A 16,904-nucleotide genomic window follows, 5' to 3' on the forward strand; every position below is an offset into this window, starting at 1 on the left:
GCTGGCCTTTCTAAAACAAAAAAATGAGCGGAGGAGTAACAGGTGGAAGCATTCTGTAGTTTCTTCAGTTGAGATACTTAAAAACATATCTGAAACCTCATGCTGATTGTCCAGGGTATATAACAAATGTAAAATATCCAAAACTCAACCTGTTATCCTTCCTGTTCTATATCACAGTTTCAATCCCATTTGTTCCTGTTTTGTGGTTATCTCCATGCAAAGGGTTCTTATGTCCAGAAATCCCTTCTCATCCACCATGTCCATTTGATTATAGCTATTAATACTTGTCCACCATTCATTTACCTCTCTCCTGCCTCTATTTTTGCTTGCTTATTATATAAGCCCTCCGTTTACTGTCAGTAAATTTAATATTCTGGGCTCTGGTTTCATTCTTCCTGGGTTTCAATGCTGGCTATAATGCATCAGCAGAATGTTGCTAAGGAGATACATCTTCCAAGAGAGGTTGATAATGAGATGTATGGTTTAAAGATCCGTTAATATTGTATACAAATCTAAGTGGATCTCTTCTATCTCCAGGAAGAGGGAGCTTGTTTGACAGGAGAAGCTCATATTTTATATCCTTGAAGACATAGGCTTAGTTGCATTAAAGGGAAAGAAACCCTGAAGAGTGGGAAGAAGATGGTCAGAAAGAAAAAAAAAAATTTATATATATATATATATATATATATATACCCACAAACCATGGGTTTGTATACAAACCATATATATATATATATATATATATATATATATATATATATATATACATATCAGCATTCTCAATGACTTTTTCTCCATGAAGCCTATAGGTGTTTCTTCATTCTTATTTGACTATTTTTCTCTAAAATCATAAACTGCAACATCAACTCCTTTTTCATTCACATACTCACATAGGGCACAATTCAGGACCTGCTAACCAGTGAGAATTTGGTAAAAAACAACAAAAAGGGTGTGTGTGTGGGGGGGGGGGGTGGGTGGTTTCTCTCACAGAAGTCTTGGGCTCCTGCTCAAATGGTTTATAGTTTTATATTAGTTCTCCCTACCCCATGGCAGACTCCAAGTTTAGAGGTCAATGGCCTGAAGAAAGGACAAGCTGAGCTATTAACTTTCACAAAACTTGGACAGTTTTGTGTATCTCTAACACTAGTAACATGTATCAAGAATTTACTCAACTGTGATTCTTCCCTTCAAACACCACCCCCTCCTTCATATTTGATAACAAAACTAGTAAGAAGAGAGATTTTTCTCTTTAAATGCAGTTTCTTTAAATGTTTATTTATTTTTTAGACAAAGAGAGTGTGACCAGGAAGGGACAGAGAAAGGGGGGACAGAGGATCCAAATCAGGCTCTGCGCTGACAGTAGAAAGCCCAATGCAGGCCTCAAAGTTACGAACCAAACTGTGAGATCATGACCTGAGCTGAAGTCAGATGCTTAACCGACTGAGCCACCCAGGCACCCCTCTTTAAATGTAGTTTTAAAAATACTACTTCAACACACACAACAGAAGAGAGGCCATGCACTTGTTTTGGATTTTCTTGCTGCTGCTCAAAAAAGACACTGAATTTCCCCAAAACCAATGCGAGAGGAAACTCCCCCAGACATTTTGTAGTTGTCCCATTTCTCTTTCTGCCTCTCTTTTTGAAAGGGGTTGATAATGTACCTAGTGAAGCTGACCTACTCTCCACACAGGGACAGCTTTCTTGTTTTTTCTTTTAATGTTTATTTATTTTTGAGAGAGAGAACAGTGTGTAAGTGGGGGAAGGGCAGAGAGAGGGAGACACAGAATCTGAAACAGGCTCCAGGCTCTGAGCTGTCTGCATAGAGCCCAGCGTGGGGCTTGAACTCAAGAACTGTGAGATCATGACCTGAGCCGAAGTCAGACACTTAACTGGCTGAGCCACCCAGGCGCCCAGGGCAGCTTTCTTTGAGAATATACTTATAAGAAGCCTGAGCAGAGACAGCAGAAGTGCTGACATTTCACCTCTTATGGAGGTAATAGAGGATTAGCCTCTTGGGCAACACCCATATCACGACTCTTTAAATGAGTCTTTGGAGAAGACTCAGGGTAATTTTCAGTGTCATCTGAAGCTGAGCAGATGGTCACATATGTGCCAGCACCCTGAAGGCTTAAATAAGGATGGAGGGTCCCATAGAAGGTGATTCCAGTAAAGGAATAGATGTGGGATCCATCAACCATGTTGTAAAAGGACACATCCTTATCCTCCAAGTCCAGGAAAACTCCTATCCTTTGAGGATGCTGTCTCAGTGACAGAGACTCTGGGCGGGAGATGAGAACTCCTTTGTTATATGCTATCACCCAGAAATTCTTCTCTGGACTTTCTACAAACCACCCATTTCTCTCCGCTGTATCTGAGCAAACACCCACAGCCCATCTAGGTTCAAGTCCAACTTCTGTGCCTATATTGACTTCTATCTCCCAGTAATGTCTCCCTGTGGTAAAGCAATTCTGGCCCAGAACACTGAAGATGGTTTCAGATTCCCCTTGTCCTTGGCGTCCTGAAGCATCACAATTCTGAGGAGCATTTCCCATTAAAGAAACTTGTTTTCTATTCTCAGATAGGATGAGGTTGTGATGAGCTGTGTCTGGATCCAGAGTAACAGCAACTGCAAATGTGGGGGGTGGGGGGGGGGGAATAGGTCATTCCACAGTGGAAAGTGGTTGTCCTTAGGAAAGATGCTGTCACTTTATGCTTGCTCTGAGTAATTAGGCCCTGTCATATTCCAGTCACAGTGTATCTACTTTCATTTAAGCTTCTTTGGTATCATTTTCATTTGGAATCATTTATTATGTAATAATTAAGTCACCCACTTCTCATGCACTCTTATTAGATTTCTAATGGCTGAAATCTTAGGCTCTGTAGTCAGAAAGATCTGAATTTTGATAATCACTCTGTCTTTAGTAAGTGTGATCTTGAAATTACTTTGTTTCTCTCAGCTTCACTTTACCCTCATAATCATGGACACAATTATGACACCTCAGCATAGGACTGTTGTGAGAAATAAACAAGATAATGTGTAGAGAACTCAGAACTAGGTCTTGCCCATGATGAACACTTGGTAAATTTTTTAGCTTCCAATATTTATAGTAACACTAATACCAGTAGTAATAGCAGACTCCAGTACTGATACCAGCAATAATTAACCTGTTCTTCTGAAATCAAACATCGTCAATAGTCAGAATTTTTCTCATAAGAATTTGTATGTGGGAATACTAGAATGTGCTTTAATTTGGGGAAGATTGAATTAAATAGGAAACATTTGTGGATGCAGGGATATTCAGAGTAAAGCAACATGTACTAGAAACTGATAATCAACTCATAATTCTGGAAAGACTCTAAGATAGTTTTCCACTTACACTGAGATACAATGAGCTAGTCCCTGTCTCAGGCTGATGTAATAGACTTCCTTCTTACTGAACTGCTCTTGCAGTGTTATTCACACAAATAAATCCACCGTATCACTAAGTCCCAGATTGAGAAGTCAATTCCTCAGGGAAATTCCTTTAATCCACCATATTTTTCTCATGGAAATCTTGTTCTTTCATAACCTTCATTACAACTTGTACATGTACTTTTCCATGAAATCAGAGATCAGATGTCCTTTATTTATTTGACCCTGAATAAACAGTTCTATAAATTAATTGTAAATGAATGAATGATATCAGAAAAGTAAGAAATCTGTTCACATTTCAGCATGAGATTGAGACTGAACTGAAAGCCATGAAATGAAAAAACAACCAGGTTTTATTGAGAGTTTATATAAATGTAAGAGTTTCTAATTTGTGATAGAAGAGATTGTGCGGGTCAAAATAATAAGGTCACTCACCTGCTTCAAACTGTTCTTTTCTCCAGTCTAAAATGAAAAAAAAAAAACAACTCATATAAGAAAATACATCAAGAACATGTCTTCTCACCTGGGTGACTCAGTTGGCAAAGCGTGGGACTTTGGCTCAGTTCATGATCTCACAGCTCGTGAGTTCGAGCCCCGCGTCAGGCTCCGTGCTGACAGCTCAGAGCCTGGAGCCTGCTTCCAATTCTGTGTTTCTCTCTTGCTCTGCCTCTCCCCTGCTTATGCTCTCTCTCTCTCTTTCTCTCTCTCAAGAACAAATAAAACATTAAAAATTTTTTGAAAAAAAAAAGAACATGTCTTCTCAACTAGGAGAGAGAATCCCCTGTATTTTTTTGAAGTCCCACATTCAAAGTCAATTTTCCAGAATATAGCATGTCTTTGAAAAATGCCCTAGAATTGCCTCATGAAATCCCGGGGTGCCTGAAGTCCCAAGACATCTGTTACTCACCAGCATATAACTTTGCTTTTCTCCAGTCTGAAATAAAACAAAGGAATTAGATTCTCTCATCCTTAGGACCTTCACTCCAGACTATTAAATTGTTACAACCACATGAGATATGAAGATTTATAATAGTGCTATATTTCTGTATTAATCACCTCAATGACAGCTCTGGGGTATTTGTCTCCTTCAGTCTCCTGTTCTATTTCTCACATTTTCCACATTCCACCAACATATCTGTGATAGAATAGGAGGTTCTGATTCTTTTGGGAGAAGGATAAGATAAACTTGAATTGTGAGAGTGTATTGTAAAGCCTAAAACTTCATGTGCTGCCTTGACATCTTTGGACCTCACAGGGCTCTAAACGCCATAAGCTCCCCTTCTCTCACCAGATATGCCTCCAATCAGCAGGAAAATCTCCACATTCAACTAATTTCCCTACCAGTCAAGCCAGCTGAACCCCACCTGGTCCTCAACCTAATGCCTTTCACCTTCCTATCAACCTGAAAAGTTACTCAGACAAGCCAATCATATACTTCCAAGGAGACTAGTAGAATTTCATCTTATTATTACTAAAAAGCCTGCTTCCCTCAGCCCTTGCTGGTTCACTCTGTTCCCAAGTGAAAACCCATGTGGTCTGCATGACTTGTGGTGTCCTCCTCCCCCAGGATAGGAGTATAGGTGATTAATAAACTGCTGTCAAGCTCATATGTCCAGTGTTGGATGTCATGTGTCTAACCATCTTATCCTAATTAGGGTGGAGGATCCCTTCCTCACTAGCAAGGTGAATAGGGTATGATAAGAACAGAGGGTCAGATGAGATGACTGGTCCAACCACAACACTGATATAACTTACCTTGTTGATATAATTGCTTTCTTCTCCCTGAAAAGGAATAACAACCTGTGAGGTGCAAAGTACCAGCATGGAGTAAGGACTCTATTTCTTGTACTAGAGCAAAGAAAAATGGAAAACTTACCAAGCTCTTTCTCAAGTGATTCTAAAAAGGAAAGAAAATAACAAAACATTTTATGGAAAAAAAGTCCAGACTACATTTCCTAAGCTCAGGTCCTGAACACTACTTCCATATACCTAGATCAAGAAATTCACCTTAATTGAGAATTACTGTGACCATTTTTTTTTCTAACTCCATGTTTATAGCAGTGAGTTTTCTGTCTCCATTGGAGAGAAGATCCTAAGCTCCATGTCTTACTGGAGGTCTTGGGACTCTAACTAAGTACACTCCTATCTCTATGTTCCTATAGATGCCATTTATATATACAGCCAACAGGGGAAGATGGCGGTGTAGGAGGACGCTGGGCTCACCGCGTCCTGCTGATCACTTAGATTCCACCTACACCTGCCTAAATCACCCAGAAAACCACCAGAAGACTAGCAGAACGGAGTCTCTGGAGCCAAGCACAGGCGAGAGGCCCACGGAAGAAGGTAGGAAGGGCAGCGAGGCGGTGCGTGCTCCACGGACTGGCGGGAGGGAGCCGGGGCAGAGGGGCGGCCCGCCGGCCAAGCAGAGTCTGGCTTGCAAAAGCGGAGGGGCCGGACGGAGTATGTTCTGACAGCAAGCAGGACTTAACATCTGGAAGGTTATAAGCTAACAGCTCTGCTTGGAGAACGGGAGGTCTGGAAGACAACAGGAGGGAGAGTTGTTGAGCCCCGGACAACAGAGCTCAGCTTGGCGGGGAACAACGGCGCTCACCAGCACCATCTCCCTCACCCATCTCCCAGCCAAAATCCCAAAGGGAACCAGTTCCTGCCAGGGAACTTGCTTGCACCACCCAACGCTGTGCTTCTGCAGATCCATCCCTCCAGCGGTGGGTCTGACTCCCTCCCGGTGCCACAGGGCCCCTCCTGAAGTGGATCTCAGAAGGAAAAGAGAGCTGAGCCTGCCCCTCCCACCCCTGTGCACCTTGCCGATCCACCCCAGCTAATATGCCAGATCCCCAGCACCACAAGCCTGGCAGTGTCCAAGTAGCCCAGATGGGCCATGCCACCCCACAGTGAATCCCGCCCCTAGGAGAGGGGAAGAGAAGGTACACACCAGTCTGACTGTGGCCCCAGCAGTGGGCTGGGGGCAGACATGAGGTCTGACTGCAGCCCTGCCCACCAACGCAAGGTATTCAAGACAGCACAGGGGAAGTGCCCCGCAGTTCCGCACCACTCCAGGGACTATCCAAAATGACGAAACGGAAGAATTCCCCTCAAAAAAACGTCCAGGAAATAACAACAGCTAACGAACTAATCAAAAACAATTTAAACAATATAACAGAAAGTGAATTTAGAATAATAGTCATAAAATTAATCACTGGGCTTGAAAACAGTATAAAGGACAGCAGAGAATCTATTGCTATAGAGATCAAGGGACTAAGGAACAGTCAGGAGGAGCTAAAAAATGCTATAAACGAGCTGCAAAATAAAATGGAAACGACCACGGCTCGGATTGAAGAGGCAGAGGAGAGAATAGGTGAACTAGAAGATAAAATTATGGAAACAGAAGAAGCTGAGAAACAGAGAGATAAAAAAATCCAGGAGTATGAGGGCAAAATTAGAGAACTAAGTGATGCACTAAAGAGAAATAATCTACACATAATTGGTATTCCAGAGGAGGAAGAGAGAGGGAAAGGTGCTGAAGGTGTACTTGAAGAAATCATAGCTGAGAACTTCCCTGATCTGGGAAGGAAAAAGGCTTTGAAATCCAAGAGGCACAGAGAACTCCCTTCAGACGTAACTTGAATCGATCTTCTGCACGACATATCATAGTGAAACTGGCAAAATACAAGGATAAAGAGAAAATTCTGAAAGCAGCTAGGGATAAACACGCTCTAACATATAAAAGGAGACCTATAAGACTCGTGACCAATCTCTCTACTGAAACTTGGCAGGCCAGAAAGGAATGGCAGGAGATCTTCAATGTGATGAACAGAAAAAATAAGCAGCCGAGAATCCTTTATCCAGCAAGTCTGTCATTTAGAATAGAAGGAGAGATAAAGGTCTTCCCAAACAAACAAAAACTGAAGGAATTCCTCACCACTAAACCAGCCCTACAAGAGATCCTAAGGGGGATCCTGTGAGACAAAGTACCAGAGACATCGCTACAAGCATGAAACCTACAGACATCAAAATGACTCTAAACCCATATCTTTCTATAATAACACTGAATGTAAATGGACTAAATGCACCAACCAAAAGACATAGGGTATCAGAATGGATTAAAAAACAAGACCCATCTATTTGCTGTCTACAAGAGACTCATTTTAGACCTGAGGACACCTTCAGATTGAAAGTGAGGGGATGGAGAACTATTTATCATGCCACTGGAAGTCAAAAGAAAGCTGGAGTAGCCATACTTCTATCAGACAAACTAGACTTTAAATTAAAGGCTGTAACAAGAGATGAAGAAGGGCATTATATAATAATCACAGGGTCTGTCCATCAGGAAGAGCTAACAATTATACATGTCTATGCACCGAATACTGGAGCCCCCAAATATATAAAACAATTACTCACAAACACAAGCAACCTTATTGATAAGAATGTGGTAATTGCAGGGGACTTTACCATCCACTTACAGAAATGGATAGATCATCTAGACACACGGTCAATAAAGAAACAAGGGCCCTGAATGATACATGGGATCAGATGGACTTGACAGATATATTTAGAACTCTGCATCCCAAAGCAACAGAATATACTTTCTTCTCGAGTGCACATGGAACATTCTCCAAGATAGATCACATACTGGGTCACAAAACAGCCCTTCATAAGCATACAAGAATTGAGATCATACCATGCATACTTTTATATATACAGCCAACAAATCCATAAATTCACAGATCCCACCAAGTCTGATTCACAGTTTTACCTTTGTCTTTACTTTCTTTCTCTTTTTCTGCCTGGGCTTCCTGTGTTCTCTTCTTCTCCTGTCGTTCTTTCCAGGCCAAAAACACAACAGCACCCAGGAATATCCCAAGTATGATAAACGTCACAGCAAATGCCGTCATCCAAGGAGAGGTCCTAGGGAAGAAGGATTCTGATACAGAGGTCCCAAAGACTTGATTAAAAACATACACCAAGCAATCCTACTCCATCCTAGTTCTTAAATGTCCCCTCCTTACCCTTATCCTGTCCCCCAAATGAGCAACACTGACCTGGGATAGAAATGGTTTCCACCTGCTCTTGTCCAAAGAAGGGGTTCTTCATGGAGCAGGACACTTCTCTTTTTGAACTGTCTCTTACAATGAGGGATGCCTCTATTTGAAATAACCCATCGTCATCCTGGGTCTCAACCTCAGAAAGAGATGGTATCTTCTCTCCCATTGCATCTTTCCATTGCACCTCAGGCTGGGGAAACCACCTCTTGCCTGTGCATGTCAGTCTTATTCCTGTACCTTCTGGACCTACCATGAAAACATGAGGACCAGAACCCAGACCTGGAGAGGAGAAAGTCATTCATTTGAGACATGGACACTTTTGGCCCAGAAGTCCCTAATTTATACAGTAACACCAGTGTGGGGATATGGACAAAGCACCATCATTCTTGGGGGGAGGAGAGGGTTTGTTTTCTTCTCTTATTAAATAAACGGGTAATTGTAGTAAAATCTCAAGAGATTTGAAGCTGACACTAGGTCTTCATACTGATGCCTATCACACTTTCTCTACCCAGGCATATCTGCAATTGGCCATAGAAGGAAAAAAGCAGAGCAAATTTTACCAATGTTAATTTCTTTCAGGAACACACCAATATATCTATATCTATCCATTCCACTTACTGAAGTCTCTAGAACCACTACCTTTCTGTGATTAAACTGAGTCTTGTAGTCACTTCCTTAAACAATCTCATTTTGTAATGTTTTCCAAATTTTCTTTCTTCCTCTGAGTACAGAATAACAAAAAGATGAAGATAGCCAGGTGAAATGATTCCATGAAGGAGTCAATATGTTTTTCACTTTTACACTCTCATTTATTTATTTTCCCTCCACAACCTCTCCTTTTTAACTTTTCACAGGTTGGGTCTACTAATGAATCCAGCACCCATATTAAAACATTACACTACTAGAATGCTAGAAGAATCCACTGTCTCTGAGAATAATAGCTATCCTGGCTTCTAAGGCTATATATTATTTTGTACTTTTTAAACTTATCTCCTGACATGGTTCTTCTTAGTTCTGGCTCAGTCCTACTCCAATTCCTCAGATGTAGGAAATATATTATAAACCTCAGAGACATTGTCTTTTTTGGCTAAAAATTATAATGAAACTATTAATTTTTACTGTCAGATACTGACTTGCGTGGGAAGGACACACTTGTAAAAAATAGAAAGCAACCTGAAAGAAAATCTTCAGAATTACTTGAGGGAGGTGCCAACTCTCTTGAACAAAGGAAATGAATAGAAGTGAGTAAAACGGTTCATGAGCACAACAGATTCTTAACTATAGAGAATAAACTGATGGTTATGAGAGAGGAAGTGGGGTGGATGGGTGAAAAAGATGAAGGAGATTAAAGAGTATACTTATCATGATGAGCACTGAGTAATGTATAGAGTTGTTGAATCACTATATTGTACACCTGAAACTAATATTACATTGTATGTTAACTACCTGGAATTTAAATAAAAACTTTAAAAAAATAAATTAAGCAAGTTTATGTGAATGAAAAAAAGAAAAAAAGAAAAATAATATTCAATGTCATCAAAAGTATAGATAAATACTGTTAAGAATAAAAACTGGAACAATTATTAGACTGTCAGGGTGACATTGTGGTTATCCTGAAACTGGAATTATTAAAGTATAGGATAAAAAAGTTATAAGTTATAGGGGCGCCTGGGTGGCTCAGTCGGCTAAGCGTCTGACTTCAGGTTGTGTCATGATCTCATGGTTTGTGAATTCAAGCCCCGCGTCGGGCTCCGTGCTGACAGCTGAGCCTGGAGCCTGCTTTGGATTCTGTGTCTCCTTCTCTCTCTGCCCCTCCCCCACTCATGCTGTCTCTCAAAAATAAATAAACATTAAAAAAATTATGTTATAAAGTTAATTGTTTGAGAAGTTTATATTATATCAATTTATATTGCCGCATATTTTCATGCAAATATATGTATTTTGTGATTTTTGCAATAATATAAAATTGAAAATTGTCAATGTTCATTAAAAAGTAAATATTAACATAAATTATGGAATTTCTATATAATGAAAATACGTTTAGACATTAAAAAGCATAATTTTTTATAATCTGTCTCATATATTGTAAAGGAGAAAAAGGCAAGTTATAGAAAAAATATATCATGAAATATTGTAAATAATATTACTGTGTGTATATGGAGCAGAAAATTACTTGACACTTTAATGTGTTAACTGTGCTAAATTAACTTACTTAAATTTTCCTCTAAACTTTCCCCTCTCCTGATTCCAACTGTAATATTTCAGCTTCAGGAATATTTTTTTTGGCTTAAAGCATAACTGAATGGAGAAGACGACTCTCTTGCTGTATTGCTGAGTGTACAAATTAGTGAAAGTAATTGTGCAGTATGGGTGGAAAGAAGAATGTTGATGAGCTAGTGTCCATACGGGGAACAGAAGGAAGCTTTGGTAGATTGAATGGGAGGTTTCTCAAAACCTAACAAAGAGACAGAGATCTTCAGGGCTTCTAGAAGGGTAGCATCAAAAGTTTTTAATAATATCCGTAACTTAATCTTTGCAGTTAATGGAAGAGGTTAACAAAGTCTGGGATGATGATCATCCTAGCACTAACCAGTGAGGACCCAAGACTGGAGCTGAATCCTGAATGCTTTGAGCTGCATAGGACCTTTGCACAATGATTACTCAAGAGAAAGAGGGGCAGGAAGCCCCAGTAAGAATTAAGACAAAGCTTCACACTAGCCCGATTGGCTGGGGGCTCAAAGATTCAATTTTGTATTTAAACAAGTTACAATAAACATTTTAAAGGTTAGTTTATGAACAGAGATTAAGGTCTGCTACATAAATATATTATAATAATTATATAATATATAACATATATTATAATATATAATATATAATAAAATAATATCATATATTGTTATATTATATATAATATATACTATATTATTGTACTATTATTTTATTATATATAATTATATATTACTATATATAGTAATATATAATATATATATTATATATTATATATAGTATATATATTGGTATTGATAACAATCTGGTATTGATAGTTACTTTGGAGGAGAAAAAGGAATATTGAAAGGACAGAAGGATTATCAACTTATATTTTCTATATTTTTTGAATTGTTGGAGTTTGATACAATGAGTTATAATTTTATTGTAATTAAAAATAAAAAAGCACCAATGGTGCCAAAATTGACAGTGGCCAATTCAACGTCCTATGGACCAAGGCTCAGTCATTCCAGCTTTTCACACTGGTCTCTCTCTTCAGGGCCTTTTTATTTCCCAAAAGCTACGCAGTTGATGGTTTTCTCTACTTCTGCTTCACTTAGTCACTGAGCGTCAGTTATTTTCTGGCCTCAATCCTCTGGTGACAACTTTTGTTCTCTGCAATACCTGTCCACCCTGCCCAACCCCCATAGTCACTTCCTCCAAACAGTGCATTCAAGACTCAACCACTGACATTCCCAGCTGAGCCTCTACCCAACACAGCAGCCAACTAGGACTCTGGTCTCTGATGGTAATTTTAGGGAATCATGGTGTCTTCCTTCAAAATGTGTGAGGAGAGACATATCAGAGAAATAAATGATCTATTTTTTATGGCAGATACTTATGGAAGTCATTGAATATTAAAGTACAGCACAATAAATGTATAAATAGATTAAGAGAATTTCGGATTAAACCCAGTGTGAAGGACGTTGACCAGCTCCGAGAATATGTACCTTTTTGTCTCTGTTCTGTTCACCATCCTCCCCAGAAATCAAATGCAGAGCACTTACATTCCCTTAGAACGATCTGTGTTCTCAGATAATTACTCACCGATCACCTTCAGCTCCAAAGTGGCTTCTTGAAATTCACTGCCTTTTTTAAAAAAACACTTGTATATTCCACTGTCTGAGATCCGGAGACTGTAGATTCTCACAGATACTCTTCCCTCAGTGATGTAATCTTTCACCAACTCCGCTCTCCCTTTGAAATCTACCAGCTGTTCTCCCACCTGCTCCATTCCATCCTGATATACATACACAGCCTCTGAGAATTCAGAACGGAACCACCGCAGCTCCATATTCTCTGCACTCATGGCCGGGGACACGTGACAGGGCAGCACTGTGTCCATGCCCAGCATGGCTACAATTGGCTCTGAGGGGCTGATAACCAAGAATGAATCTGTGGAATAGAGCCATAGTGAAAAGAATATCAATGACCTGTCTGGACATTTTGGAATACAGCATCATTATTGGCCCAGTAGAAGCCCGTAGACATTGTCATTCATACACTAGTTTCTGTAGCAAACATTCAGACTGAAGATGGTGGTGCACAAGACAAAGAGTATCTCTACCCAATCAATAGGGTAATCTCTTATTGAACAAATAATTTTTTAATTGCAATGGTGAGAAATTCTATGAAGAAGTAGGGAAGAGTGTTGGGAAATCATGAAACCAGGGTTTTTAATTAGGTCTTGGGCTCAGAAAAATGTGTTCTTCATGAAGCAGAGACCTGAATGAATTAGAAGGCATTAGTGAAATAATTCCAGCTGGTCTTTCTCTCTAAACTAATCATATAATGGCTTATTTGCCCTCATGTATGGGCAGATAAATCATTATATCAAAATGAAGGATTTGTAATTAACCCAGGCATATAGTGATAGGGTAATTTACTCCTTCTGTTCAGAGAATAAAAGAATCCAAGAATATAAAGTATAAAATATAAAATATTCTTACCTGAGCCCCACATGGACACCTGGAGAAGTAGGAGAGAGAAGAAGTCTCTTAGCAGAGACAAGTCCAAGAAACCCACCATCTTTCCCAGAGCAGACAACAGTATGACACAGAGTAAGGTCCTGAAAGTAGCTAGGGTAAAGACAAAAATGGGATCGATAAGGTAAAAAAAAAAAAAAAAAAAAAAAAAAAAAGTCGTAGTTAAGACAATTTGCAGTGATTCTAAGAAATGGCCTCCAGAAGCTCTCAAACAACTGTAGTGTGTCTCTCAGAGAACATCAGAGAAGCCTTTAACACTCCCAAAAAAAAGAACTTTTGTTTCCCTTTTCAAGGAAACAGTCTGTTTTAAAGTTTATTTATTTATTTTGAGAGAGAGAGCAGGGGGAGGAGCAGAGAGAGAAAATCCCAAGCAGGCTCCATGCTGAGCCCCGACACGGGGTTGATCCCACAAACGATGAGACCATGACCTGAGCCGAAATCAAGAGTTGGATGCTTAACCAACTGAGCCACCCAGTGAACAGTCCCTCCAAGTGAACAGTCTTCATCTCAACAGCCAAGTTCTGCAATGACAAATCTGTCCACAATCTCTCTAAATTCTTCTCTAACTCAATATTTTTTCCAATGGACAAAGAGACAGAAGGGAGGCAATGAGCAACCACAGAAAGAGATGGCTTTAGTACAAACATTAATTTGGCTTCAACAAATTCTACTTCCCCTCACCGCCCACCCCCCACCACATTCCTATCTGATGGAGGAGCACATATAACTTGGTTTGTCCTCTGTCAGCCCTTAGGATCCTTGCCCAAATGCTCTCACTTCCCTCTCTCTTGCCCATCACCCACAAAAATGCAACACTCACATCTTTTACATTCTTCTTACAGAAGTGAAGACATTCTGAAACTTCTCAGACTCAGGCCACAGGCACCATGGATAAATACTCTCATCCATTCCTTCCAGTTACCTGCTCTTGGCTGCCAACAGGTATCTCCAAGATGCCAAGAGGATATCAGACTTTGCAAAACATGGGGTCTAGGAGGAAGCCTGGGGTGGTTTTTTAAGGGGGTTGAGACAACTGGAAGAAAGACGGCCCCTACATAGGAATCTCTCAGCAGTATACTTCTCTTTGACGATACTGACACACTCAAAACCGAAAGTAAAATAAGATAAGGAAAGAAAACTTTGACCTGTCATGTATAGTAAATCTATCTAATGATTACTTGCTTATAAAATATAGACAGGATCAAAAGCAAGTCATTTCTTTCTTTCTGAGAAGTATATTGTCTAGGTTAATAGCATAGATATTAGAACTTGACTACCTGAGTTAAGATCCTGGTGAGGCTATTTACAATTTATGATTTTAAGCAAGTTATACAACCTATCTGTGCCTCAGTTTCCTCATGTGACAATGGGTTGGATAATAGTATGTACCCTATTTTGGGTGAGGAGTACACAAGTGTATGTAAAGCACTTAGAAGAGTGTCAATAACTTATAGATTATGTGTAAGTTGTTAGCAATTTTTATTTTAATGTCTTGCTCATTCACCACAATATGTCTGCCATTCTGATGAGAATTTTGGACTCCCTCATTTCATTAGGCAGGGAACTGAGAAGACATGGGCACATTCATACTCTCTAACTCATCTCCCAGACAGAAATTTTCTCCACTAACATCCAGATTTTATCCATCTCAACAAGGATAAAAGAAAAACAGTATTAAAATTTCCCAAATGATCCTCCTAGATTTTCATCTTCATTCAATGCTATAAATAATGGGAGAGGTAAGGATGAGATTACCGTCCCCTGTCTACATAAATCATTTTTGTTTTGAAGATCCTTTAAGGTCTATGAATTCTAGAATAATTGTTTCTTGCTTAGAATGACAGAAATTCTGAGTTAGAGACTAAAATTTTTTTTTAAAACTCTAATTTAGACTTTTGAAACTCTGTGTCTAAGATTAAATATCTATAAATGGTTTATAAGAGACATAGAGAACAAGAAATAAATACAAACCAGACACATTCTAATACAGTTGTAGATATGGCGCTAGTAATTTTTTAAAAAATAACATTCAGAGAAATTCAAAGAAACAAAATTGTCCTTTCAAATAGATACATTTAGTAACAACACAGACTTTTGAATGGTGCTAATAGCATACAGTTGAATTAAAAAATGCAAAATCAGAAGCTCCTGGGTGGCTCAGTTGGTTAAGCATCCGACTTTGGCTCAGGTCATGATCCCACAGCTTGTGATTTCGAGCCCACATCAGGCTCTGTGCTGACAGCTTGGAGCCTAGAGCCTGCTTCAGATTCTGTGTCTCCCTCTCTCTCTCTGCCCCTCCCCCACTCATGCTCTGTCTCTCTCTCTCTCTCTCTCTCAAAAATAAATAAACATTAAAAAAATTAAAAAACGCAAAATCAGTTGGGAACTCAAAAAGGAATTTTAGTTATAATTTAGTCAGAAATTAACAGAACTATTATAGAAACATATAAATGAAGTTATAGAAGTTATGTTATATAAACTATGCTATATCAAACCTTTATGACTTTGTGAGATCCAACAATTTCTCTTAATTTTTGATTAATATAAATCCACTGCAGACAATTAACATGGATTAGTAGAAATGACCCAGTGTGACACTGATCTAACTCCTTCCTCCACTGTGCTGGGAGTTCCAGATCTTTTCCAGCTGTTCTTATATAAACAAATACCAAAATATCTGCTTATTTCAAGCATTCTTTTTGAAACTTTCTTAAGTATGTAATCTCAATAGGGATTTGGATTTACATTTTCTAAACAGTCAGGGATTCGACATGAATGTGAATGATACTTGAATTTAAGTTTATGAAATAAGTCACTACCACAGAAAAGCCACACAGTTTCTCTTGGAGGCAACTGCTCTTTTGGGAGAGGCTACCAGAAAAACAAAAACACAAAGTCAGCATGTGGCTCCTCCATTCCTAGGTAGCTAACTTCAGTAGACAACATCTACCAAATCTCCTATCTTTCCACCTTACTCCAACCCAAGTGGAGTAAACAGAGCATGAGATGTATCTCCAAACCTCCCTGCTTCAAGCCCCTGTGGTCAAAACCTCCAACTCTTCACTCTTTACATAAGAGAAGCTTTGTGAGGGGGAAAGTTCTGATTCCTTATTTGTCCAGAAATGTCTTTTGCCCTTACATTTAGATGTTCATTTTGTCACTTAGATAATTCTAGTTTCTACTCAGGGATGTAAAGACTACTTTGAATTGTTTTCTAGCAAATAATTTAACATTCAACATGGCAGATGTATGATGGAATCTGATTCTTCTCTTGTACATGAGGGATTTTTTTGGACTTTGGAAGCTTTGAGATTCTTTTTTATTTGTTTGGGATTCTAAAACTTTTTAAAAATTCATGCATAAGTGACATCTTTTTTCCCTCCAATAATCTAACTCTTTATGAAGTACTCTTTCTTCTGATTCTGGGCCCTAATCTGCTTCCCAGTTTGGAAAACCTATTAGATGAATGTTGAAGTTCTGGATCTAATGCACTTAATTTAACTTATGTTTCTTAGATTTTATCTCTTTGATTTAAAATATCAGATTCTGGAAGAATCCAGTAACCGTTTTTCTAGCCCAATACATTTTTTTTAAGTTTTAATTTAAATTACAGTTAGTTAACATACAGTGTAAGTTTCAGGTGTACCGTTTAGTGATGCAACATTCCATGTTACACCA

The 16,904-nt window shown here is 39.0% G+C and overlaps 1 protein-coding gene across 3 annotated transcripts; it reads right to left on the minus strand.

Annotated features, from left to right (window-relative positions):
• Window positions 1-1,254: 1,254 nt before the first annotated feature.
• Window positions 1,255-14,332, minus strand: LOC109260712 (butyrophilin subfamily 1 member A1-like). Of its 3 annotated transcripts, none has more exons than XM_019439120.2 (10): window positions 14,047-14,331; window positions 13,191-13,209; window positions 12,289-12,636; window positions 8,473-8,754; window positions 8,187-8,354; window positions 5,289-5,309; window positions 5,168-5,194; window positions 4,320-4,346; window positions 3,848-3,874; window positions 1,255-2,626 (listed from the first exon to the last, which is right to left on the minus strand). In XM_019439120.2, the coding sequence occupies exons 2-10, from the start codon at window positions 13,201-13,203 to the stop codon at window positions 1,986-1,988; spliced, it is 1,554 nt and encodes a 517-aa protein (XP_019294665.2). In that variant the 5' UTR covers window positions 13,204-13,209; window positions 14,047-14,331; the 3' UTR covers window positions 1,255-1,985. The 3 variants fall into 3 exon arrangements, with proteins under 3 accessions (XP_019294665.2, XP_019294662.2, XP_019294663.2); XM_019439117.2 differs by having other exon boundaries at window positions 13,191-13,319; XM_019439118.2 differs by lacking the exon at window positions 5,289-5,309 and having other exon boundaries at window positions 13,191-13,319; window positions 14,047-14,332.
• Window positions 14,333-16,904: the final 2,572 nt, after the last annotated feature.

Source organism: Panthera pardus, unplaced genomic scaffold, assembly GCF_024362965.1.
Source record: "Panthera pardus isolate Hobbes unplaced genomic scaffold, ASM2436296v1 HiC_scaffold_17, whole genome shotgun sequence".
Classification (NCBI taxonomy): Eukaryota; Metazoa; Chordata; class Mammalia; order Carnivora; family Felidae; genus Panthera; species Panthera pardus.

Excerpts from the sequence above, each read along its gene's own strand:
- LOC109260712 (XM_019439117.2), bottom strand. The coding sequence starts at position 13,269 with ATGGTGGGTTTCTTGGACTTGTCTCTGCTAAGAGACTTCTTCTCTCTC. Across the intron at positions 5,195-5,288 it reads ATCACTTGAGAAAGAGCTTG|GGAGAAGAAAGCAATTATAT; the intron begins GTAAGTTTTCCA and ends ATTCCTTTTCAG. Across the intron at positions 2,627-3,847 it reads AAAAGAACAGTTTGAAGCAG|TTGCTGTTACTCTGGATCCA; the intron begins GTGAGTGACCTT and ends CCACATTTGCAG.